Source organism: Scleropages formosus, chromosome 4, assembly GCF_900964775.1.
Source record: "Scleropages formosus chromosome 4, fSclFor1.1, whole genome shotgun sequence".
NCBI lineage: Eukaryota > Metazoa > Chordata > Actinopteri > Osteoglossiformes > Osteoglossidae > Scleropages > Scleropages formosus.
Genome location: NC_041809.1, coordinates 21,752,591 through 21,778,549, shown reverse-complemented (window position 1 = coordinate 21,778,549; position 25,959 = coordinate 21,752,591). Strand labels below are relative to the sequence as shown.

The window sequence follows — 25,959 nt, the reverse complement described above, 5'->3', positions numbered from 1 at the left end:
CTGATGGTGGACCTAAATGGAGGGAGATGGAGATGAAAGGCCTGGTTCTCAGCTAAAGGGTTGCCAGGAAAGGGCCCTCTGAATTCTTCCCACAATGACACCATGGCTCAACAGGGTATCAGCAGATATCCCACAGTCAGTACGATGCTGGGATCCATCAACGGGTCCATGTGGGAAACAGTCGCGCCACAAGCCGAGTTCTAGGGAGAAGGCCGAGGATGGTGCCGTGGGGCACCTCAGTGAGCGGGACGAAGAAATGGTTTACCTTTCTGCTGCAAAGCCAACTGTCTCTTGGTCTCGATGTCCTGCAGGGTGGCTGCCAGGTTCCGGGGTAGACTGCCGGTGTTATTAGGTAGCGTCATGGGACTCTGTAAGGAGAGGAGTAAAGGAATGGAGCCACCACCTTTGGCCTGGAAGTACCCAGGTTCAAATCCCACCTTCTGCTGCAATACTTTTGAGCATGGTATTTCCCCTGAATTGCTCCAGTAAAAATTACCCAGATGTATACATGGGTAAATCAATAAATAGCTTAACACTAAGTCACTCTGGAGAAACATACATGCAACTGTACTTGAGTTGATTGTTTCCATCTCACCTTGTTTGCTGTACTTCGACCCAGTGTGGAAGCACCGTACTGCGGTGAAGCTCCGGTTCCAACTTTCGTACGCAAGGCTGCTGGCCCGCTGTCGTCCAGCTTGGACCGGTACACCTGACAACGTAAGTGGTGAACCTTAGCAGTCGCGAGCTTTTGAGATACAGTTATGAGGTTTTCTTGACCCGTTTCAACGAACACCCAGCGAGAGGGAGCTGTAGATTAACTCATCGGGAGTCTCCCTCCTTACTACAGCCCAGCCACTTACGCAGGAAAAACATGGTGCAGTCCTTAGAATGACATGACAATGATGTCTGCTGGTCACTCCGTGGAAGTGTTCGGAGAGGAGAACGACAGATAAGAAGGATATAAAAAGAAGAGGTAGAAAAGGAGAGTAGGAGCAGTCGCTAGGAATTACCTGTGCTGTCCGGCGAGCAGACAGCGATTTAGCTGGGAGAGGGGGAGGGCAGGGCTGGCTGGTCGAGAGAGGGCCAGGCTCCCCAGTAGCCATGACCTCCTGGTACCAGCGCTCTAAATCCAGAGCGGGGATCTGAGGCCTGCCCCAGTCGGGCTGTCAGCCGAGCGGCGCAGGGTGTCCGAGGACGAGGGAAAGGCGGAGAGAGCAGGGAAGGTGAGAAGAAGACAGGTGTCAGGAAGCAGGAGCAGAGAGAAACAAAGTGTTTCAGTGAGGAAACAAGAAGGTTTGTTCGCTTCCCGATGGACTGTGGACCCAACATGACGTTTTTGTCGATAGTTTGCACAGCACAGTTATACTCCACGTTGCTACTACACGCCAACCTTCGGTCAAAACCAAGCAGTAACTGCCAACATTAGAGACACTTTGATTCGGACGCATATGAAATGAACCAGAGCTTCTAATTATGGTCCTGGAGACCACGATGTCACGCTGCGGGTGTAACCGCTACACGGGGCTAAACTCTCCTCCGGCTGCACTAGTTTAGTTTGCTCTCTCAGTTCTCGGGTCGTTACTTGCTAAGAAAGAGAGGCGGAAACTCCACGACTAGGAACGTGTCACGCGAAACACAGGGACCCAAGGGCAGCGTCATTCGTCCGGAGTCGAGGGATGAGGCGAGTTCACGGTGTCGGGGACAGGCGAAGGGTCGGTCGATCGGCGGTCAGGCCTGACTCAGGGTCAGAGCGAAGATTCATGAGCGAGGTCAGGGGACTTAGCGAAGGGTCGGTTGAGCGGCGAAGAGGACAGGAACGAGGATCCGTGGACGTGGTCGGGAAACGAAGCGAGGAGTCGAAAACCTACGGAGAACGTGAACCGAGAGCTAGCGAAGCGTCACGAAGAAGGGCGGTCGTCCCTGACGAGATTCCGCAAAGGTATGGGAACTGAGGAGGGTCTTTTAAAGGGTGAGTGATCAATCAGGTGCAGGAGCATCATCGGGCGCAGTCGGTTGCGTTGTGGGCGCGGACGTGAAAGTACGAGGATCTCGTGCGCTACGTACTTTTTTCACCATCAGCCGAAAAGCCTGCGTAACCGTCCATTTTTACGACGTGTTTATCGAAACAAACTGCAGCGAGCTGTTGTCTTTTTTGGCACAACCGCTGAAGTGCAATGCAAGGTTTGCGGTCATCTGAAAATGCAGCGAAAGCATAACGAAGCCTGTCATTTCACCAACCATTACTGATGGTGGGACGTGCAAAGCGGGCACACTAAATGGCACTTAAGAAAAAAAAACATTTGAGCCTGCATTTGCGTAACGGTTCCCACTGCTCGGCGTGAGGGTGCACTCGTCCGCGTACGCAGTACAGAACGGCGACTCCATTAGAGGCCGTGGAGGGAAAAGGCACCGAAACACACAGAGCGAGACCCTATTTCCTGCTGATCTGTGCCTCCCGATGACATACACGCTCAGACTCGACAAAAAAAGCTGGCTGCGCTCCAAGAATCGGCTGCATTCGGGCCGGCGGAGATGCGACGTCAGCCTGTGGAAGTCTACACGGGTGGGTTTTAGGGGGAAGGACTGGGGGGGGGACACACACCTCAGTGGAGAGAGAGAGGGAGGAACCACGGGGTGTGGCGTGGCAGAAGGCGGGGTCTGCGGCAACAGACTGGAATGACTGGATGGGAGAGGTGGGGGAGGAGTCGACCTTCGGCATCCCGAAGATCTGGTTCACTTGGCTCAGGGTGAGGTACTCCTTTCCGCAGGCAGCCAGAGGGGACAAAGCGTGCAGGGACAGAGAGCAGGACAGATTAGGGTGGACAGGTGGAGGAGAGAGAGCAGACTGTAAACAGAAGGAAACAAGTCTCTGCAGAAGAAGTCTGCTACACCACGTTTTCGAAAAAGTGGCCAGCAAACTGACCGCTTTAAAAAAAAGCCACACGATGGCGTAAAGCAAAGAAAAGACGGCGCTGGAACGAGGCGCGTCGATGCCTCATCAGCAGAGTGTCTTTCGACAGCTATTGAAAAACACCACGAAAACAGATCCGAAGCAAAAACAATCACAATGCTTTGCAAACACACTCGGCATTAAACGGAAGTACAGTGCAGCAGTTAAAGACGAGGCTCGGTAACGGAAGGCTTCCGGTTGAAGTTCGACCCCCTGCTACTGCTGCAGTACCCCGGATCAAGGTAAATAGCCTGCTGGTACAGTAAGAATACCCTGCTGTTTAAGAGGGACAAATACTGTAAAATGATTAGGACAAAAGCATCCTCTAATGAAGAAGATACTCTCTTTGCGTTTTATATTACAGGATTAATCAGATCTACTCGACTAACAGAAACTAAGAGCACGTTATCTCCATCGCACCACACGTACAAGACGACAGCCGTCACGCCCGCGTCACACCTTACTCTTCCTCCAAATCTACAGAAACAATTTAACGCCAGCAGGCGAATAACGCATCAAAATAGGTAAATAAAAAAAGCAAATTCAAAGCACGCAGGCCAGGGTAGGCAGAGTAACAGAAAGAGAGCACAGAGAGACAGTAAGCACAGATGTACCTCGCGGGGGGCAGCTGGGGCTACGGCAAGCGAGAGGCAGTGCGACGCGGGGGCAGTAGCGGTGGTGGCGGCGGCGGTCGGGGCTTCGAGACACCTGCTCCCATACATCTTATAGACGTCGGAGAGCTTCAGGTACTCCTGAGAGGGCAAAGCCCCATGCAGCGGTTACAGGACGAGAGGCTGTCAGTTCAGTCCTGGCACACACACGCTTTCCATCACTCAAACAGTGCATTTCAGAGGTGCATCACTCAGCCTCACTCTCAGAAATTACGATAGAGCGTTAAGCACTATTACCCGCATGCGTGTTTTTCATACAGGCACATACCACGTGCACAAGACACTTATACGTGCGAGCGCAGCACACAGAAGCAGATGCACAGCATTCCGAGACAAACAGACCAAGGCGTTAGAATCGCGGTTACGAAGCTTTTCCAGCGGCACAATAATCTCTCCGTGCCGCACGGTCGCGTCTGCACGCAGAACCCGGAGTAACGTTAAGGCCGGAGGTCCTGGGTTCTGAGACGACGCGCAGCTCGGTCATTACGGATTTCGTGAAGTCCCACAACGGATCACAGCCGAGCGCGTCCGCCTCAGAGTCTGAATCCGTGGAGAGGTCTTCACCGCTCGTGACGCTAAAGCGGAGCTGCTTAGAGGCGACATGCAAGCGACAAACGGCGAAAAATATTCAGGCAGGACGAGAAGCGGAAGCTGAAAAACAAGCAAAGGGGAAAGGATCAAGCGCAGGGCAGGAGATTCCAAACTCAGAGCTATGCGGTGAAGGAGCAGCGTGGGCAGGGACACGTTTTCACGGGATGTTGGCCGCGGTTTCGGGGCCTTCACACACACACACACACACACACAGGGGACGGCATGCGGGCGCCTCTCCGCGGCACTACCACACACCGATGGATGCGGCAAACGGCCAACCAGGAGAGGGGCCACACGCTGCTACAGGTGGTCAGGAAACTCGGGGAGCGCCTAGGCTGCATGCAGTAACGTCAAATTACCTCGTGAGGCCTGATGGGATATATCTGAGAGGAGGACGTTTGCAAGTAGGACGTGGCGGGTCGGCAGAGGGAGTTCTGAGAATAGGCTTCCTCGAGCTCATCGCATTCGCTGATGTGAAGTATTTCCTGTCCAAAGTTTCCACAATCAAAAGCTACTAAGATCTACCTGCAGATCAGCTCGACGACTGATGTTCCTTTTAAGAAAAGACACGTTCTTTTAACATCCATAATGTAACAGCCAGTCGGCGACCCTTCCCGAGCGTCCGGCAGCGTGGGCCGCTCATCCGACACTCCGTCCGTCCGCGTTCGGAAACTGTCGCTCGTGGCAACGTTGAAAGGTAAGACGAGGTAAACGCAAACCGAATTTAAGCAGCATTAGAGAAAAGTTTCCTAAATCGCTTGGTGAGCAAATTCACAGTTTTATGATGTTATTGCAGTTTTAGTGGCCACATTTACTAAGAAGGGACCTAAAATGCTGCACCGAGCCCCATTTTTTTGGAAACATCAGACATGATCCCGCTCCCTTCTCCCATTGTCCCACCAATAGCGCACTGTGGTTACTTCACACGAGTGACATGTACGCTGCTCTCAAGACACCGACTATTCACACGCCAAGTCGTACTGCGTAAATAACCCCGGCAATAGAATTCAAGGGTGTACAGCCAGCGCTCCGTCTCGTTCAACTTCCGAAAGGAAGCGAATCCACCTCCAACTTATCAGATACAGTCTCCGAGAACAAATGTCCCTCCCCTTGAAAAATTACTTGTGTTTGCTTTGGAACCATCTTTTTAAAAGTCTGGAAAGCCAGGCACAGGAAAAGTTTCTTTCCTCAGGTCATCTACCTCATGAACAGCTAAATGCCCCCTAGGAAGGAAACTGATGCAATAAACGACGCTATTTATATTTATTTTTCACATCATATCTCTTACTTTCCCTTGCATTGTATATAACATACCTGTACAAATATATAATGTCTAGTGTCTATTTTGTATATTGTGTACTTCATACTCTATATTTTTTCTTTTATTAGCCCACTCTACTTTTATTATCTGTGTCTTTTCACTGTCATTCTGTCTGTGCTGCGGAAGTTCCTGTCACCAAGACAAATTCCTTGCATGTGTAAACATACTTGGCAATAAAGCTCATTCATTCATTCATCCATCCATCCATCCATTCATTCATTAAAACAAATACCGCATTTCTAAGCATAGTGCTACGAAGAGAGAGGGACTACGATCGTCTCACCTCCTTCATGGTCGTGGAGCTCTTAGGGAAGCTCCTGCCGCCGTTGAGGCGAAGGTATCTCTTCTCGAGGGCAGACAGTCTCTCCCTCTCCTGTAACGCGGCGAAGCGTGGAGGTCAGTGTTTCGGAAAGGGCGCGCGGCGGGGTGTGATGCCTACCAACACAAATTCTCTTCCGCAGCATATAACACGGGGTACCATCTTTGTGCCCTTCGATCATGGTACTCACAGTGCATTAACAAACCCATTCATGTTTGATGACATCACCTCATACGGAAGAAAGGATAAAGGAGCATTTTAAAACAGGAAAATGAAAACTGTGTAACGTAAACTGGCAGTGATGTGGCAATCCTCTCGATGTGGAGACATAACATGCGGAAATCCGTTGCGTGTCTCATTAGGCCATTTCAGATAAAGGGAAAAGAAATAGAATTATCCTGCTCCTTAAGGGGGCGTACCTTATGAAGCAGCTGCACAGTGATATTCCTCTCCTTGGCCAGCCTCTCACACTCCTGAGCCGCCTGCAATCCCAGCTGGTTGGCCTGACTTTCCAGCGCGGCGACCTTCTCCTGGGGACGTGGGAGACAAATGACTTCTGATGATTCCGGCAGACAAAATTCACTAAGGGGAAAACGCTTCCTTGGCAGAAGTCTTAATGCCTCTTCTCAAATTGCTTCTGTAACCTCAGAGCATGTTCATCCTCTGAAGACCTCAAAGAGTGCAGCGTTCCTCAGGATCTGTCTTTTTCACCTCTTGAAACGTACTCTGCGTGTTATTCTCAATACACACACGCGGGGTCGCGGCGAGCCGGAGCCTACCCCGGCAAGTCAGGGCGCAAGGCCGGAGGGGGAGGGGACGCACCCGGGACGGGACGCCAGTCCGTCGCAAGGCACCGCAAGCGGGACTCGAACCCCAGACCCACCGGAGAGCAGGACCCGTCCAAACCCGCCGGCGACTGCGTCCCCCACTATTCTTAATACTATTTGCAGTATTGTAGTTACTGTCAAAGCTCTGAGGTGTCTGCAAGTTACAAGGACCGGGTTATACAGCGTTCACATTGACCTGGTAGAGTGTGTGTGCACTCTGCAGGTTTGCGCCACGCTCCCGTTTCATTCCTGCTTCATTCCAATCGATTTCCATTCGCGCTAATGCTACCCACAGATGGTTGAGACCCCCTCCAGAGAGCCAACTGGAACTGGGCACAGACCATTTCTCATGGGCAAAAATGCTTTTCTGTACTGACAGAGGAGAACATGTTTCTGGATACACAGTTGTGTTTGTGCGTGCATGTATGGTCCTCACAAACCAAAAGGCTGGTAAGGTCAATGTCTGAAACTTTTTTTTTTTTTTCCCTGGAACCCCCTCAAATGAGGAAAACAAGCAAACAGGGCACCCATGTGCAACAGCGGCCCACCTTCCTCTTGGCCACGCTGTTGTGGTACTCGGCTCGCTCCTGCAGCAGCTGCTGGCTGATGGTCTCCCGCTCCTCCTCCAGGCTGCTCTCGCGTTCCAGCTGCTGGAACTCCATGTCTTCGAACCGCTTGGTTCCTGACTCGAGGGCCTCGGCTTCCTGCAGATAGCCCGGCGTGAAGAGGGAGGTGGGCATTGGTATGGATGCCACCAAATAACCAGGCTTGCCAGAGACCACACATAACCAAAGGTCCCAGAGCCCCACTGTGCCTCTGCGGCAGCCAGAGCTGTGAAACTGGGCACTTCAAACCTCCAAGACTGACTGTCCCTTCAGGACACTGCTTTGTTCCTTAAGGTAGTACTTCTCATTTTACTCAAAGGGCCCCGAAATCGAAAAAGAAACACCGGCACACTAAGACGATACAGTTCTGCTCCTTCATGTCAAGGACTCTGCTAGGTCTCCGGGAACGAGGTGGCGCTGAAGAAGCCGGAAGAACGCGGACTTCCGCGCCCAGGTGGCATCTGATCGCTCCGTTCACGCCCTTCCCAGCCACTCCCGAAGAGCAACGCTGCGTCTCGCCTCTCAAAAAGTCCGGCAAACAAGTCACATGACAGCTTCCGTAGAGGCACCTTTAAGCGTCAAAAACGGCAGCTGCTGGGGGAAGCTGCGCGACTGTGTCGAGGCAATTAGGGAAAATTACTGGCATGTGCCCTTGCGTTTCCAAAACTAATTTTAGAGAACAAATAAACGGAGGCATCAATAACCTACTCCAGAATATTTCACTGAACTTCTGAGTTTTGTGCTCTGCGCAACTTCAGAACAAAAACGAAGAGCAATCAAACAAGTAGGTATCTACACGGACGCTGGCATCTCATCTCTTCCTTGGAAAGAAACTGGAAAGCAGCACTTTGAGACAATTTTCTCTGAATAAAACCCGATTCCTCTAACCGACTTCGGTACACTGACAGACAGCGTTGCCGCTGTGATGCAGGATCCCCCTGTGGTTTTCAGAGACCTAATCACAATTATACCGTACCGTGCGCTTGCATAACTACCGACTCCATGTTTACCACAGTGACATATTTTCATAACCAAAAGTTGCACAATTTATGCTACCAATAAAAGCAAGGCAAAGAGAATAGGAAATCAACTGCTGCACCCAACAGTGTTAGTTATTAGATCAAAAGATTAGCAGCAAATTGTTATAATTAGGAGCTGGCACAAACAGCAAGGACTGAGACGGGAGCAAAAACAACCCAGAATACACTCATGTACAGATGGAGGAGCTACTCCGTTATCAGGAGGAGTGCAGAGAACCGCTGCGATACCACTCTCCACAGTCGCCTGCTGGGTCTCTGATTCCCACCTTGTTCTACTGCTCTACGAGGGGCAGCGAGAGGGGGGTGGGGGGCAGTGAGGTGCGCGAGGGGCGGAGATTTGAAAAAACCAGCAGGTTATTGCTCTTCATTGTGCGCGACTGGTAAAAGCAGTCATCAACACCAGCAGGGGTGGGGTCTCGCTGCACTGCTGATGATGGTTTTAAGGCACACACCAACAGTGTTATGGGAGAGAAGGTGGGCTTCACCATTATTTCACACAGCAGTGCCTTTCACATGCTGCTAAACACACTTCATATTTAAGTGTAGTACTGTGCTCTATATTGCAAGACTTCTGCCAGGCGGAGATCCACGTGATGGTCCAGACATGGGGAGTAGGGGGCAGCAAGGGGGGGACCGTCGCAGCCGAGCCATTGGTTCTCTGGCTGAATATACGTAACACTGGGAGGGTTGGGGGGTCGGAAGGCATTGAGGATGGGTGTCAACGGGTCAAACCAGGGACTGGGGTTGGTGGGATGGGCAAACTAACCCTTCGGAGCTCCTCCTGCAACTGCTCCCGCAGTGACTCAGGGCAGTTATGCACCTGGCTCTTCAGCTCATTGTACCCGTCCCGGAGCCTCTCCAGGGCCTCCCGCTCCGCGTCAACGTGTGCCCTCGCCTGGAGAGAACACAGACCATCCAGGAAGGAGTGGAGAGGCAGAGAGAGAGCCGAGAGACAGAGAAAGAGAGAAAGAAACACACTGCTCAAATCCACGCCATGCAAAAGCTTCAGAAGTTAGAGGTTACACACCCATGGGAAAGCCAGACTTGAGGGGGCAGGGTGGGCCATGGGGGGTTGTGCATTACACTGATCTTTAATGAGATTTGGTGGCCAGTTTGGTGACAAGCTGGTCTTAAGGGTAAAGAGACCTGGACTTTTCTTAATGTTCATCTCCGGTTAACAGTGGCTAAGGTCACCACAGATTTCTCTAGATGAAAACACGGAAAATTTTCAGCGGACGCAAGGCAGGACCTTTGAATACACTGGATAAGGTGTGGATTTATGAAGACAACCCAGTCTCTTTGGCAAGCCCAACAAAAGCATTGGGTCGTATTTCATACTGGAGCGCAATGTTTAAAAAGTGCTGTTGGCTTTAATGTGTTCATATTGAATTTCAACAGATTTCCAATCTCTTCAACAGAAAATTGACTTCAAATTTTAGGAGAAACTTACGGCTAATGCTGTGTGTGAAAATTAGGAGTATATGGAATATTCTTGCTTCCTTCCATCAGGAAAAGCCTTTATTTCCTCATCTATTAACGAGGCACATTTAACCATATTTTCAAGTCAAAGTCTTCATGCTGTAATAGCGAATCGATTTATTTTCCGGTCTTACAAAAGTGTTCTCAGTTAGCCTAGTGAGCACCGTTACAGAAAAGAGGCTCAGGTGTAAATCGAGAAATGCTATCCCCTTCTGGGGCTGCTGTGGTTAAGAGGAAATGGGACAATCAATAAAAATGCTGGTAGAAATCAAGTCATCTACACGAAACACCAACTTCATCACTTGAGATGGAAGGCTGGGAAAACATCTGATTCATTTCATTATATATTTACATAAACAGATGCTCACATCCTGTGCTGAACAGCTGACAGCAGGACACTGATCTCATAGAGTAGAGTCAATGAGAAGAATGCTGTTCATCTTCATGAGAGACTGAGGTGTAGTTATAAAAACCAATAAAGGTAACCGTCCTCCTCGGTGGGAGTTTGCGTAACTGGACACCCCATCTGCCCATCGACTCATCTGACTATGTTTATGAACAGTACCGGTGTGTGGGGAGGGAGGGAGAACCCCTGAGAGTGTGAAACCTCTTCCATCGATTATTAGGGGTTTTTGGATTTACTGTTGGGTGTCAGTAAGGAGTTAACAGTCTGAGCTGAGTCTCACACGCACGCGCGCACGCACGCACACACACACACACACACACACACACGCACGCACGCACACAGAGTCATGAACACCAAGGGCCCTCTCATTACCTTTAACACCCTCACACAAGTACATGGCAGGATGTGCACTATGTAAAGTTGCCCATGAGCAATAAATGACACAGAAAAACACCAAAAATACCATAGAGAACAATTGTGAGAGTGCGTGAAAGTGCCAGGCAGGTTCACTAAGCCTATGTTAGTTAAATCCCAGTGTGACATCAGAGTAATTCCTTTAACTGAGTCAGGTCTTCAGCAAAGAGGGTGAACGTTGTCTGAGACAGTAAAGGGTTTGTGGTTCATTGGGCCACGGCTTCGGCGTCTTGACTCGGCTGGACTTGTTACACACAGAACGCAAGAGAGGACCCTTGAGGCCACCGTCACACACCGCAACAAGCGTTAGAGATTAATGGAGGTAGGTTAGAGGAGCCAAGCGACAATGGAGCCCCAGTCAGGCACAGAAGACGAGAAGACAGGAGCAGAAGAGGGAAAGGAGACCCGGCCGTGTGCACAAGAGGAAACACCCACCCGAACCCCCTTTTCCAACTTGTCACACAAACACTGGTCTGTCACCAGCAGCGGTCTGCTCTAGTTTACACAGCACCACGGATCCAAACGAAACAGGTCACGGCAGACCGACACACAGCTCCATTTCCAATCTACAGTCTACACCCGTTGGATGGCGAAGCCAACTAGACCGGGTCGTAGGGGCCATCCTGGACAACGAACATCAGAGACCAGAAAAGGGCCCTCGTGTCTCAGAGGCCGAACCCATAAGAGAGACGTCCAGTTAAAGGGCTGCTCGACAGTAGGTGACAGTAGACGTTTTAACGCCCTCCCCCAAACCTTACTGCTCTTTCGTGAGAGGACAACAAGGTGTATAAGCCTGCTAAACGTTACCTTCACCGGTACAGGACAAGCAAAAACATCTGTAAATACCATAAAGAACAAGAAATCAGTAAAATCCATTCTTTGAAGCATTCAATGTCCTCTTAAATTGTAAGACGGAATAAATCCAATGCAGATCATTCATATTTTACAGAAGTGATCCTCTTAAATGGAGTACGTTTTGCGCTTTCTTCGTTTCCACAATCTGGATGTAAATTAGGACTTTCGACACTGAAACTGTTGTCCGAGGGCCAGACTTGGTGTGCATCTGTGTGCAGGTGTGTATGCATGTACATATTTGTATGCAGTAGGCAAGTGTGTGTGTGTGTATATATATATATATATCAATGTAGGTATGCATGTGGCTTAAAACAGTAGGGATGGGACTGTGTGTTTGTCTACCTTGTCCTTTTCCCGCTGCACGGCGTTCTCCAGCTCGCTGAGTTTGTGCTGCAGCTGAGTGATGATCTCCGTCTCGGCCTCAATCTGCTCCAGCTCGGCCTGCCGCTCGCCCTGCAGTAGCGCCCGCTCCATCTCCGCCTGGGTGGTAGGACACGACTCAGACAAGACCCAGGCCTGGAGAGGGTGCTCGCAAGCTTCCACCGAACTAACTTACGCTCACTCGCTCACTCACTCGCTTGCTCGCTCACACTTGGTAGAAAAGTTTCAGATAAGTAAAAAGGGCATCGCATCATTTATGCATTTATTAATTTAGCTCACACTTCCCTCCTCAGAAGCTCACAATGGCCTACCGGTTCATACAGCTGAGTAACTTTTGCTAGAGGAATTGAGGTTAAGCACCTTACGCAAGGGCACTACATCAGGAAGCGGGATTTGGACCTATGACCTCCGAGTCCAGAAACGGCAGGTCTAACCAATTTGGCACCTGTTGCCATATCGCACCGACATGGATCATGGATCACTATTGCAATAGCCCCGACCTTCCATTCCCGATTTAACGCTCAGATTTTTTCTTTGCTCCTCTGACCCTCACCTCCTGCCTGGACTCCTGTAGTTGCTGCTCCAGCTCCGTGACACGCGCCTTCAACTCATCGACCCGGGCGAGGACCCGAACCCGCTCTTCCTCCAGGTAGGCCAGCTCCTGTCGCCCGGCACCGCCCGACACGGAGGAATCCTCATGCTGCAGGGAAGACGAATTGAGAGAGCAGGTTCTGAGACACTGTAAAGCTTCCCTTAATGTTCTCAAATCCAGGGATGGGAAGGAACATCCCAGCTGAAGGTCTAAAATCATTTATTTTATCTTCAGGTGTTTAATCCATAACTCAGATCTATTTCCTCTCATTAGAGCTCCAACTGGCGGCAGTCTGAAAGGGCAGGCCCACCTCCTGGTGCGTGCTCTCCGTGCTGCTGCACTCCTCCTTGAGGTTCTCCTCGTCGCTCTCCCTCTGCCTTACCGGGCCCCGCGGCGACACCCCTGCAATCTCCATGGTCTGCCTGCCGGCCCCCACCTCGCCGCCCCCCATCTCTTGGAAGGCCAGCCTCCCACCCTCCCCGCCGGGGACGTCTCCCTTGTTATACTCGGCGCACAGGTTCAGGATGGTCTCCAGCCGCTGCCGCTCCTGCGGAGACACGCAAGCACAGGCTGTCAGATGGAGGAAAGGGGGGAACAAACAAACTATCACTGCCCAAAGGATCCTGCTCTCTGGGTTTACCTAAGAACATTCATGAAGAAACATGGTTCACCTGCAACCGTCAGAAACACTCAAGTGAATGCTGTAGAAAGAACAAGAACCAGGCAATCTTACCGAGTACAGTCTTAGCGTTCATGAATATTCATAGGAATGTGCTTCCAACTGAGCGTCCCAGGGCCAGTAATGAATAAGCACAACTCTCCATGTTTAGCGTGCAAGGAGCCTTTACGCATCATCAATAATCAGGCCTCCTGCGGTCCTTTGCTGCATTTATGACCTCACTCAGCTTTATCTGGGGGACGTGAACTCGATAACCCACTGCCTGATTCCACACCACCAGACTGGAGGGGCTTTTCAAGGTGATGAACCTTATAAAGACAAACATGTGATGTCACTAGAGGTTCTCCAAGGGCATATGGCAGCCTGTAAGCTTTCCCTGTTCCACGAAGATGGCAGGACTCTCTTTTGAACAGGAGGCTTGTAGACTCCTTGCTGCTTACACTGAGGTTATTGTTGTTGCATCTGGCTTCTACTCTTTGATGTCTCAGCTCTCCCATCCTCCACATACCCCCCAGAGATAGGGTGAAGCAGCTGCCTTTGGGAGATCTCCTCTCCTCAGATCAGCTAGAGCTTCGTGACCCCTGCTCTTGCCCTAGCTGACCCTCGGTACGTTTGTGTCAACTGCCGTGTACAGACCGAGAGCCTCCACCTGGAGGGGACAGCTGCAGGCTGGCACGGTGGTCAATGGCTGCCACTGATTCAGCCGTGACATTTACGGGTCTCTCGGACCAGGAGCCTTGCCAAGTGAACATATGCGGTTGACAGTCTAAAAAACTGCCCTGCTGACAGTCTTCATAGTCATGATCAAAAGTGTCATCAACACCCCGTTTGTCTGAAAACATTTACACTTAATCTAGCTGACACCTTTTCCAAAGCAAATTACAATGATTTCACCCATTTACTCAGCTGCGTAATTTTTACTGGAGCAGTTCAGCGTAGGTTCCTTTCTCAAGGGGATAACAGCAGGAAGGTGGATTCAAACCCAGTTCCTTTGAGTGCAAAGCAATGGCTGTAACCACTATGCTGCCTGCTGAAACCGAAACATATGCAAAAGCATAACAGAACATGCGGCTGAATGATCACTCAAGGTGAATAAAGGAGGGCAGGACGAATACGGTCACTACTGGCCTGGTGTGAATAACACTGTGAGTAATACTATTAGTAATACTATCCGGAGCACTCCGTACGGGCATATAGCACACATGCAGAGTTATAGCAGTTTCATCCAGCCATTACACTCAAAGTCTCCTTCCAAGGGTCATCTGCTTTCAACTGGCACCACCAGCTGTGCCGAGGAACAGAGACACACAATCCGGGCACCACAATTCCCGAGGGTTAAACTGGATGGCTGTGATCATAATGCAAATATAGGAGCTTCCATCTCTGTCGTGGTAAGAGAAGAATCCCCTCCCCTCCCGAGGCAGAAAAACAACACCTCCGAGCCACGATAACACACGCCGAAGAGTCACTGCTTTGATTCAATTCCCTTCCCTCTTCAAGTATGACTGAACACCAACAACAGACCGGCTTACTAAGCTACAACTTCTTTCCCTCCGAAATGTACGCACACGAGTGTGGATCGCGGCAACTCGCGTCACCGGCTCGCATTTGCGCGCACACTTGCGCTGATCAGAGCAGCAGGATACAAAACACTTGCACCATGTTGGCCAAAACATGAGCCGGTTTATCTCGCGGTGGCGAAGAATTTACTATCAGCAGAAACCACCCAGCAGACACCGCCCGAGTTCAGATGATGTTATTCTCAAACAGCATGCTGAGCATTTCATGTACACAACAAAATCAAAGCGCTCAAGTGTCGCCATGGTAACACATTCACTCCAAAACACAACACGCACGTTTCATCGAGTGGCATTCCTTCCTCACGCTCGACAAGCTGGCCGCGACCCACCGATCGTCAAGTTAAACTCGATGAAAAACCCACGGCGCATTTCACACTCACCAGCATCCCGACCACCCTGAGTAAAACACTGGTTCTGACAAGCAACCTGCTGTCATGAGCATCTGGAGAAACAGATGAACAAACAGTGCTCACCAAAAGCCCCGCCCCCAACAACCATCCCTGCCCAGCCCCGTTTCAATCTGAATCTGCAAAGTTGGGCACGATGGTTAAGGACTTGTGTACGTAGCTCATCTAAGCTGTGACAAAACCTCGCCTGGACTCCCACACGTATCTAGCCCTCCTTGTGCATCTACCCACAGCCTCCATTTCTGCACATGTGTCATTACTTTCAAGGCAAATTTCAAGCTCATGAAAGGATCAGAATCTAGCTGATACAAAAAGATTCAGTGCAGTTATTCTGTTTAATGATGATGAAAAGCTCCTTCCTTTGGCCACGGGCTTCACCCCGTGTCTGATCAGCGGTATGTAAAAGTGATTTAAGTTCCACGCCCCACAAGATACTGCACTGCAGGCATGTCCATGTCCCTCCATCTGCAGAGACCATTTATCACCAAGGCGAAATCTAGTCGCAGCTCAGGCATTCCAGGCTGTTCTAGAACGACAGTGCAAACACGGCAGAAAGGAGTCTGTCCCAAGAGGGGCACTGACCCTAAAGACAGCAAAATATGTCTTTAGTATGTGCGTATTCTCTCTGCACCAATCACAATAATGTCAAGATTTCCTCTGTCTGCAAGCAGCACCCTCTATGGACCAAGCAAGTGGTTTTGTTAAGCTGGAACGGTCATCAGGGTCTGATAAAAGGGCCATAGGTATGAGATAAACTCCTTCTTTCGGGACAGCAAGGACTGGTTTAGATGAAAGCAAGATCTCAGTGCACTATTGTGACATTTGCAGGGTTTACAAGGGCCTTCAGGTTCCTTCGAGCAGAACATGGAACATCTACTGACCGTGACCGTGTTCAGATTGCCTCTGATGTGGTGCTCAGAGTAACACAGCTGACGCTGTTCATGCTATTCGGGTTCGGTTTATCTAGGGGTGGCAATTTCGTACCCTTGTCTTTATCTCCATTCTCAAATGCAGAGCCCGAAAGAAAAGGAACGTTACAGAAATCCCGCAAAAATCAATGCAAGACAGGACACATCCTTCAGACAGGCATCACCCCATGTGGAAGAAGGCCTCAGAGGAGCCCGATTAGTTTAAAACCATCAGTGAAATTGGGTGGGGGGGGGGGGGCTATTCAGGGTTTTCTAGTCCTTTGTTTCCCTGGTAAACAGTGGAATGAATGGCACCACACGCTCACCAACTAGTGTATAGAAGCACATAATCTAATGATGTATGGAGTCCAACAAAGATGTCAACATCTTTACAGTGAGTTACTGAGCTTCATAGCACAGTTATTCATCTTCATCTAGCAATTTTACTCATTCATCATGCTGTATGGAAGGAATCAGGGTTAAGTGCCTTAATAACCATTACAAATTCTGTCCATCTTCTAGGATTTAAACTAGCAAGCTTGTAGATGGCTGGCAACACATTTACCATAACGCAAGAAACCGAAATACAGGTTTGAGTAAAACTATACAATATTGTAAATGTGAGAATCTGTTAAAACGAAACAACGCCCAATGCAAATTCAAGAGTACTGATGTAAATGATGCCTGACTCTGCATGTCACTGAGCTGAGAGTCATATGAACAGGAAGACCTTTAACACACTGAGGACTAAGGCATCCACTGTAAACATCTCGAGACCTGAGGGACGCTGAGCAACTGAGACATGATCTCAAACCCAGTTCCCAGGAAGGACATTTCAACAGACATCCCCTCGCGGGGACTGTGGGTGACTTCAACCCCTGGGCTGAAACCTCCGACCTGATCTTATTACACCATTAAAGCTCGGTCATATTCTGGTAAAATAACCAGTAAATTAAAGAGTGTTGAAACCTGGGTGCACAACAGCAATGGAATTAAAGAATTTCCAGTCATTTAACAGCCCCTCAATAAGATTTCGTGTTTCACGCCGTTCGCATAAATCTCCGCACATTGATACAATCCTGCTGAGCGGCACCAAAACTGGAGCTTTTCCACTTCTTCCAGCTGAAAACAAATCGAACAAACAGACTCTTTGTATGAGCATCTATCTGGACAAGGAAGGGCTGCACAGCAAACTGGTTCCGTGTGATGGGGACTGTAAGATCTAGGTGTCCCGGTGAGACCAACTGGTCCTGGAAGAGAAACTTTGAGCTGCTCCTCAACACCTACTGCATCCTTACAGGACTGATGCTTACATTATCCCCAGAGTTAAACTCAATAGACAATGGAGTCATTTATAGTGATGCATCTATGTGCTCTTAGCACATTTCCAGAGTGTTATATATAAAAAAAAAAAATCTATAGAAACACTTCAGAACACTTTGGTAGTAGAATGGTTCTGTTTTACCTTCAGTACGGTGGAAAAGTTGTTTAGAAAGCTTTGCGTTTCCTGGGTCAGAGCCAATAAATAGGGTATGTTCTGTTCTCTGAGTTGGTCCATTCTGCGTGGCACCAATCCTGCTCAGCTCGGTTGCAACTGATTCCTCCTCCAATTGCATCTGAACACCAGTTCTACAAACTCTGCGACAGCATCCAGCTCGTATGTCCTCACACGGACAGGAGATCCTACAACTGACACTGAGAAAGACTGTCTGGATGGGAGGGGTTTTCTCTCCATGGGGGGCGGGGTCAGGACTACAAACAGGGTCTATGAAATTCACGCAAAGGGTCTGAGCAGGATTAAAACTGACAGTTGGCCCTTTACCTTTAGAGTGTTGCACATATTTTTCATTCAGAGCAGATATTAGCTCATAGTGAATTAATGTTTTAACTGTGGCCCAAGTGAAACTTGAAAAATTCACTTTTCTTCAATCTCACCTAAATAGATTTTGGCGATACAGTGGCCCCTGGTGGACAAACACCTAACTGCAGCTCCTCGCAGGTCTAAGGATGCAGACCAAGGTGGAGCCTTAGAACCTGGTAGAAGGTTTAACAGACACTTGTTCCCCATCCAAGTACCTAGACGAGCCCTACAGAAAACAATTTACAAGTCGCCAGCCTCTGTGACAATGTGACTGACTGCTCTAGCAATACTTAAGGCTCTAGTGCAAAGTCAGCGCTGAAAACACGGCATCCCGTTTAAAGCCCAAGTCGTTAAATCGGCTTCCTAAAATACGAATCAGAAAACAAATTAACCCCTGACCCTGATTATTTTCATTTCAGGACTAAAGACAGAGAAACCAAATCACGTTCTCTTGCATTTGACCTCCCTCTTTCTCAGTCACACCCAGGACCTCGCACTGTAACAATTGCTGTAATTTGGACAAAACATTACATTTAATCAGACGCTGACACAAAGCAAGCACACGCAAACACAGTAAAATGTGGTTTTTTTCCATGTGCCCAATCCATAATTATACATAAATGACATTTTTTCACCAACGCAAATAAAATGAATTGGCTTTTCTTTGTAAGGATGCCAACGATGTGGGCAATGGCTGTTGAGCGGTTAAGCAGCCGGAGCTTCCATTCATTTACTAGATTTTTCCATCCCATTCATTTAAATAAATAAAAATAAATTCCACCCCTGACTTCGTTCTTCTTTCAGGACTTGGCGCACGGGTGGAGTGCCTGCTCTGTGAGGTAAATGTACCCAGACACAGACAAAGACGGTACTCATACTCTGGTCCCTAAGGGAGGGGGAAGTATCATGGAAAACCATGCCAGGCATTCCTCCTCTGAGTAAACACACACACACACACACACACACACACACACACACACACACACACACACACAAACACAAATAAAAAAACCACAACCTTTGCATTTCCCCATGACAACTACCCATCTTCCAGTTTGCCAGCTCAGCACATCCAAATTTACAATCAGAGGCTGGGAAACAAAGTAAATACCCATATCCCAGTACAGTATTCCTGGTCTCACAATACAGTGTGACATAATACATTTTAACCCCTTTTTCACAGTGTAAACATTAGTCATGAGTGCAGGACCAGGGAGGGGCTGAGACTTCAGTCCAGACAGGAGGTTTTTTTGGCTGGACGTAGATGGCAGGGACGTGCTGCCCCCGAGCAGACACATGAGCTCACGCGTTGGAGCGGCGCGGAGCTGAGCGCTGATGTCACGGCTAAAACGGCCAGCACGGCAGCGAGGCTATTAGGGGAACGACAGGCTGGCGTCGCCAGCGTTCTGCTGTGCTCTGACTGGCACAGGGCAACTCTGTGAGACGGATGCCACGTGCCAAGTATGCCGGCCAAGGCCGTCGCTCAGGCAACGGCGCGGAACTCGCCTGTCTGGCCGCGGGTTAGATATACCATGTTGCGGCTGCTGGCATTTCATGGTTCCGCTGCAGATACAAGAAAGGTTCAGAAACACCAGCGTTAACAGAAAAGGTCTAAAATAGAATGTAAAATAGAATTTGACATTTTAAGAAAACAATATTTTCTAAGAAATATCCACCCATGCAATTTCAATAACTGCTTGTCCTGAGCAGGGTGGCGGTTAACCGGAGCCTATCCCGGAAGCATTGGCGCAAGGCTGAGGGGGCTACGCCCTGGATGGGATGCATAAGAAATACATTACATTGGAAAATATAAAAATGAACTATGAATGCAGCTATTGTATGCTCTGAAAGTCCCGGTGACTGCACCAATGCACTGTGTCACGATCGCTGTACTTCTGCGCTGTTCTTGCAGCCGTGCTCAAAGCCCCAGCTCCCAAAATAGCACTGCCAGCTGTCAGGGTATGGTATGGTATGGTGTGGTATGGTTGCCTGCTTCAGCCCCAGAGAGGCAAACAGCTGCCTCAGTGCGACGGGGAGCTAAGGAACTGTAACACAGGTGCTCTCGGGTAAATATAGCCCTTTAGATGCCTTTCTGTGGTCGGAGGGCCTTTAGACACCAATCGAAATCCGCAATGCTGTGTCACTATGCCATCCGCTACAAGGAGGATCACTGCAGGGGCCGCTTAATTTCTGCGCTCTTCCATAGCGCCACATATTGGTGGGAGGCACAACAAGACAACAGCGCCACAATTCCGACTGATGCCGAACCCAACGGACCGACCGTTCCCCCGCGGTCCTGTCCGGCGAGATCCGCACACGAGGGAAAGGGTTAAGCCGGCGGTCACTTTAAACCTCCCTCGCTGTGGGGTCTGGAACCTCAGTAATCAGGTGTTCGGACTGAAACGGACGACCAGCCCCCGAAGACGCAAAAAAATGCCCACAAGAAGCTACAGCAACCCATCAAGGTCCCGGCCTCCCACCATCCATACCGTAGGCTCTCAAACTGAAAGATGTATAAATAGCGATATTCCCAAACCGTCAGAGTGGGCATATCGGCGGGCACGTAGACAAACATGCTCTGGAGTTTAAAAATGTTCATTGGGGACATAACGGCTAATAAAGCTCCCTTTTAAGGCAGAGACTAGACTAACAAGATTCGCTCAGCGTCGGGAGTGTACCCATTATATCTTAATGTGTCCTGTTACTCTTTATAAATAGCAACGCGCTGAGCTGTGGCAGACAATAACTGCCACGAGTATGTAAACGCATCACAACAAGTGCCATGCCTGTGGCTTCTGACCAGGTCACGGACGCAGTGGGGACGGGGCCGAACCCGCAGATCGCTCCTTCGCCTCGTGCATTCGCATCCGGCTTTGACCTCTCCGGGCCGTTCCCATTGTGTCTGCAACTGAGGCGTGTCGGAGGCTACCCTAACTACCTCCTCCTGACCTTTCATTCTACTTTGTCCTGGAACCAACGAGAGGAAACAAGAGGGTGTAAAGAGAAAACGCTGCGGGTCATCTCATCCCCACACCACCCACTTGCGAGGTAACAGGAGGAGGCTATACTTGGCTCAACGTTGCAGCACACCTATGCACAGGTCACATTAACACACTCCGGTGCCTAAATTGCCCTTAGTGTGTGTACGTGTGAGTGAATGAGTGAGCGTGTAATTGCGCCGTGATGGGCTGATATCTCGTACAGGGTGTACCCTGCCTCACGCCCTATGCCTCTAGGTTAGACTCTGGATCACCATAACTCTGCATTGTACAAGCAGTTTTCGACAATGAATCGGATGCTATACAGACCAGAAGTACAGCAGGAGACCTGTTCTTCAACATGAACGTGGTCCCTATTGCTTCAGAACTCAGATTCCTTAACCATCATGCCACGCACTCCATTTTCAGTGCCAAAGCCCTGAGGAAGAACGTACGAAAGCACGCTGTGATCAACGGTGAGCATCACTGATTTTCAACGGCGAATAGAGGGTCCCCTGCCCGTCAATCCAGAGGGTAAGGGCCCCTCCTAAAAGCGCACGGGGCCTCTAAAAGGCACACAGATACAAAAGAATTCTGGGACAGTGTCTCAGTCACCAACAGGCTGGACGTGACTGCCTACTTTCCTCTTCCCTTGCCCCACCTCCCTTAAAGCGAGACAACAAAACAATATGTTGCCATGGAAACGCAGTGCCTCCTGCCACAGTGAAATTCTGTTCATTCTGTTCATTCCACCATCCCTCAGAAGGACAATGAGAAAGGGACTGGCGGGCTTCTACATTCACGCTACATACTCAGTACGGCCTCCTCTTCACAACGTCTCAAGACAGGCAGCAGTGACGGACACTGTAAAACGGGAACGAAATGGAACTAAAAACATTTTACAGGATGAAAGCCTTTTTTGTGCCATTTGCATTACTAAATCTAAGGTGAGGCCACACGCAGAATAATGCTGTCAAACTGTCTCAAAGAAAACAAAAGTCAAGATTTTCAGTTTCTCAGAGAAATTTGAATAATACATGAATAAGTACATACCCTCCCCCCCCCCCACACACACACACACGCACACACACAGACACAGATGAAACACCCAAAGCACATGTATAGGACACCTCAATATTCAAGCATCTAGCTCATTGGCCACTGTATGTGGGTCCTTGGTGCTGATTGGCTGTCAAGGCCACCTCACTCACCAGCCTCTCCATCTCCTGCTCACGCATGCGCTCCTCCCGCTGTCGCCGGTGGTACTCCAGCAGCTCATCTTCGTTGTCGCTGATTTCCGTGATGCTGTTCTTGCGCTCTCGCATGCCCATGTAGCTGGGCCTCCCCCCCTCCACCGACGCCTTCCTGTGGTTTCGGGGGCTGGGCAGCGGAGAGGTGCCAGGCAGGGTGCCGAGGACGAATCCCGGAGCGAGGCCACCCGCGTAGCTGGCCTTCCGTCCGCCGCTCTCCGTCAGCAGGCCGGAAGTAGGCGAGGGGCTCCGGGCTCGCACCCCTCTGCTCCCATAGCCATCCTCTTGGGGGGAACTGGCCTTGCGCCGTAGCCGGGGGCTCTCTGGGACAAGCTTGTTCGCAGTTCTATCTGCCGGACGTGGCAAGGGCGAGGTTCCGGGCAGTGCCCCCGGCAGCACTGGCACCCCACGCCTGCTCAAGGAGGGGCTCAGAGGGGGGAGTTCGCGCATGCTGCTCCCCCCACTAACAACATCCTGGTTCCTGCGGGCTAGCCGAGGGCTCTCCGGAGGCTGCAGGGACCGCTGGGGCACAGCTCCCTGGACAATGTGGACAATGGGATCCAGAGGGGGCTGGTAGGCTCTCTGGGGCTGGGGCTGGGAGAGCTGCCTGGAGGGACTGGAAGCCAGCGAAAGGTCAGCTGACCCTGTCTCTCGGAAGGGGCTTGGAGGGCGATCCTGGAGGAGGGCTGCTCTCGGGCCGATAGAGACCGGAGATTGAGAAGGGCTAGAAAACTTCGGGGCGAGTCTCGGACTGCCGGGGACCGTATGCCTGTCCGGGGACCCTATATCCCCAGGAGCCACTGAAACGGAGACTGAAGGCAGTCCTTGATTCAACCTGGGACTGCCTGGACCTCTATCCTGGGCCAGGCCCCGGCGGGCAGGGGTGGGACTTGGAGGGGTCTCCAGCAGAACCTTCCTTTGAAGCCTGGGACTGTCAGGCACCTTCGGCCCTCCGCCAGCACCCCCTGTGTAGCCGGGCAGTGTAGTCCGTGGCTGGGGCACGGGTGGCTGCATCACGTGGTTGTAACTAGAGGAGCGGATGGGCACTGGGGGCAGGGCAGGGCTCTGGTCCGGGCCACCACCTGGGGAAGGGCTGGTATAGCTGCCGCTGCTGGCTGCCGACGGCGACGAAAGTGGGGAGAAGGGCGGCGAGGCATTTTCGTAGCTGGAGCCCACAGACATGGCCCCTGGGCTGGTGGGAGGGGAGAGCAGGTACCGACCGCCACCATTCACCACGGGGGAGACGGGAGACTGAGCGGCGGCGTGCTGGGAGGTCGGCTTTTTGGGCCGGGTGGATGAGGAGGGCTGGGGATCCTCCATCGCCAGGGAGTCCATGATGTCCTGTAGGTCCTTCTCAATGGAGTTGACCAGTGCACTGTGCTCAGGGCGTACTCGTTCGCGAGGGACAGGATGCGAGTCTGGCAGCCCCGCGTGATGGTTCCCATTGACCAGGCTCTCAGCATCTGTCAAGGGAGATAGCCATGTCAGCTCTTGGATACACACACACACACACACACACACACACACACACACACAAATAGGTCTACACGTGAACAAGGACATACACCCACTTTCACCACAGCTCTATGAGATACCGATCATGCTTTGTGTGCATTGCTTAATGCAAACTGCTTGGGGTTTCAAATGTAACTCAAATGCGAGCTTCCTAAGAAATAACATTTAACGCTAACTACCACCTACGAGCGAGCGAATTCAGAGCTGCACGATTATGTACGCCTTCTCCGCTCAACCCTCGAGCATTTCCAGAGCAGAAAGCTGCACTTTGCTTTTGTTTAGATTTTCGGCTATACGGTACTTTAATCCTCCGCTGATCTGCAGCTGCTAAATTTAAAACAGCAGCTCAACTCCAATTTACACCAGATGCAATCTCTCTTCCGGAGGGGTTGGGCACCTTGCAGACGACCAGTAGCCAGAGGGGAGCGATAGACGAGGTCCAGCCGAATGGAAGGGCACCAAAGCACAGCTTGCACAGAAAGAAAGGCAGGATGTAGTGAAGGGCAATTTTTACCACACCTTATGTTTTGTCACAAAAGCAGCTGAGATATAGAGCTGCGCATGACAAGACCTGGAAGTCGCAGGGTCGGGACTAAGAGGGCCAGTTTTTCAGTTACTCCTTCATTCAGGGTGTCCATCAATCAATCAGTTATGAATCAATCGCATCACTGTAATATACTACCACCCCCCTGCGTCCTGACCCGACCTGATGGCAAGTGATCCCTAACTGTGCCGGAGTCCATTCAGACATTCAAGCACATCCGAAGCTTTCCAACCACAGAGAAGGAAAAACGAGAGACACTCGGTGGTCCGGTGGGTCACATTTCACACGATCATGTGCCAAAAATGGATTCGGGCCACCTGCTTCGTGCAAACAACACACTCGACTCGCGAGGAGGGGTCTTTAACCGTGATCTGGACTGGAGTGCTCAGTCAGCACCGTATCTTCACAAACTCTCTCACACACACACACGCACACGCACCGCTCGCGCTCACGAGTCGCACACTGTGTACAGTGTAAATGATCATGTGTCGCCGGAGACACACGGCGGAGTGGGGGGGGGGGGAACTCGGCGCAAAACAGCGCAGAAACGCGGCGCGATCGCCGAGCTGCGCGGGAAGTAACACTGACTCGGAGTCCCGCTCGCTGTCACGCGGAGACGCTCCTTTGTTCGCGAGGCTAAATGACATCTAACGTCGCCGATCGGGCTTCGCCAGTCCGTCGCGCTCGCGCGGTACTAACACGCGCGTTCCGTTTCGCCGCGGGGGGCAGAGCTCGGAGTCGGATCGCCCTGCTTCGCTTCGCTTCGCTTCGCTTCGGATGATGATGATGATGATGCGCAGCGCGGATGCCCAGTACTTACACGCAGCCAGGGACTGGAGGGAGCAGCTCCGATAAAGCCCTGTGTTTAGGCTGATACTGAGACCCCGGAGGAGGAGCGATGTGACTCAGCGCCGGGACCTTCGAGGAAACGGCGTAGTGACGGACAGGCAGGGCACAGACAGGGCAGAGCCGCAGGCAGCGCGCGGCCGACGACGGGAGCCGGGTTCCGCTCTCCGCTATCCGGCCTGCGATGTCCGGGTACCGGGCGCAGCTGCCCTGACGGAGCGCTCCTTTCTCCCTCCCTCCTCCTCCTCCTCCCTTCCCTGCTGCTCCCGCTCCTCCGTCCGCGGTGCTGATGTGACAGACGGAGGCGGGAGCGAATCGCCCGGTTCCCTTTTAAAGGGCCCCGCAGCGCATTTCCTCCGCGTCCGATTTACATCTCACGCGACTTACATTCGTTTAGCGGCCCTTTTCTCCAGCTCCGGGTAAACGAGCGTGTGTTACAGCAGCAGACGGACAGAAACTGACTCAGACAAGTCAAGTAGAGTCCAAGAACAGTCGTCTGATCCGATAGCGCCCTTTTTGCGAGCTACAATGTCGCTGAACGTGTGGGTGTCATCATCATGTCACTTTCAGAAATGTTCTGCTCGGTGACTGAGTGTCATAGAGCATATGGAGTCTAAAGCAATTTGTAGGAGCTCTTCAACTGCATATTTGTAAGGGCAACTACACATTTAGGTATACGCACGAAAGGTGAAGCGCGGAGGTCTCGGTTCTGGCCCTGTTGTGGTGGAACGACCTACCCCTCTCACTCAGAACTGCTGAGTCTTCGTCCACGTTTATAAAGGGTCTTACAGGTCATCTCTTCCGGACTCACTTCGCCCACGATCTCCTAAGCTCGTGTAAGGTATAACTGTTCAAGATCACGCTCGGATCGATTCTTTACAGAGCCACTCCTGCAATGTAATGTAAATGTTTACATGTATCTAAAAAAAAAAAAAAACTA

General features: G+C 50.8%; 1 protein-coding gene across 6 annotated transcripts in view; it reads right to left on the bottom strand.

The window, feature by feature from the left end:
* phldb1a (pleckstrin homology-like domain, family B, member 1a) overlaps positions 1-25,959 on the bottom strand; it is a 73,429-nt gene that overhangs the window by 9,084 nt on the left and 38,386 nt on the right. For 2 of the 6 annotated variants that reach the window (XM_018755408.2, XM_029250936.1), the window contains exons 6-19: positions 22,076-23,577; positions 12,762-12,998; positions 12,413-12,559; positions 11,821-11,958; positions 9,091-9,219; positions 7,228-7,383; positions 6,272-6,382; positions 5,817-5,906; positions 4,572-4,697; positions 3,565-3,702; positions 2,603-2,758; positions 1,011-1,163; positions 596-709; positions 266-368 (exon numbers count right to left, since the gene is read on the bottom strand). In XM_018755408.2, coding sequence (XP_018610924.2) covers positions 266-368; positions 596-709; positions 1,011-1,163; positions 2,603-2,758; positions 3,565-3,702; positions 4,572-4,697; positions 5,817-5,906; positions 6,272-6,382; positions 7,228-7,383; positions 9,091-9,219; positions 11,821-11,958; positions 12,413-12,559; positions 12,762-12,998; positions 22,076-23,577 — 3,300 coding nt within the window. The remainder of the gene's footprint in view (positions 1-265; positions 369-595; positions 710-1,010; positions 1,164-2,602; positions 2,759-3,564; positions 3,703-4,571; positions 4,698-5,816; positions 5,907-6,271; positions 6,383-7,227; positions 7,384-9,090; positions 9,220-11,820; positions 11,959-12,412; positions 12,560-12,761; positions 12,999-22,075; positions 23,578-25,959) is intronic. The other 4 variants (XM_029250937.1, XM_029250938.1, XM_029250939.1 and 1 more) reach the window with 4 other exon arrangements.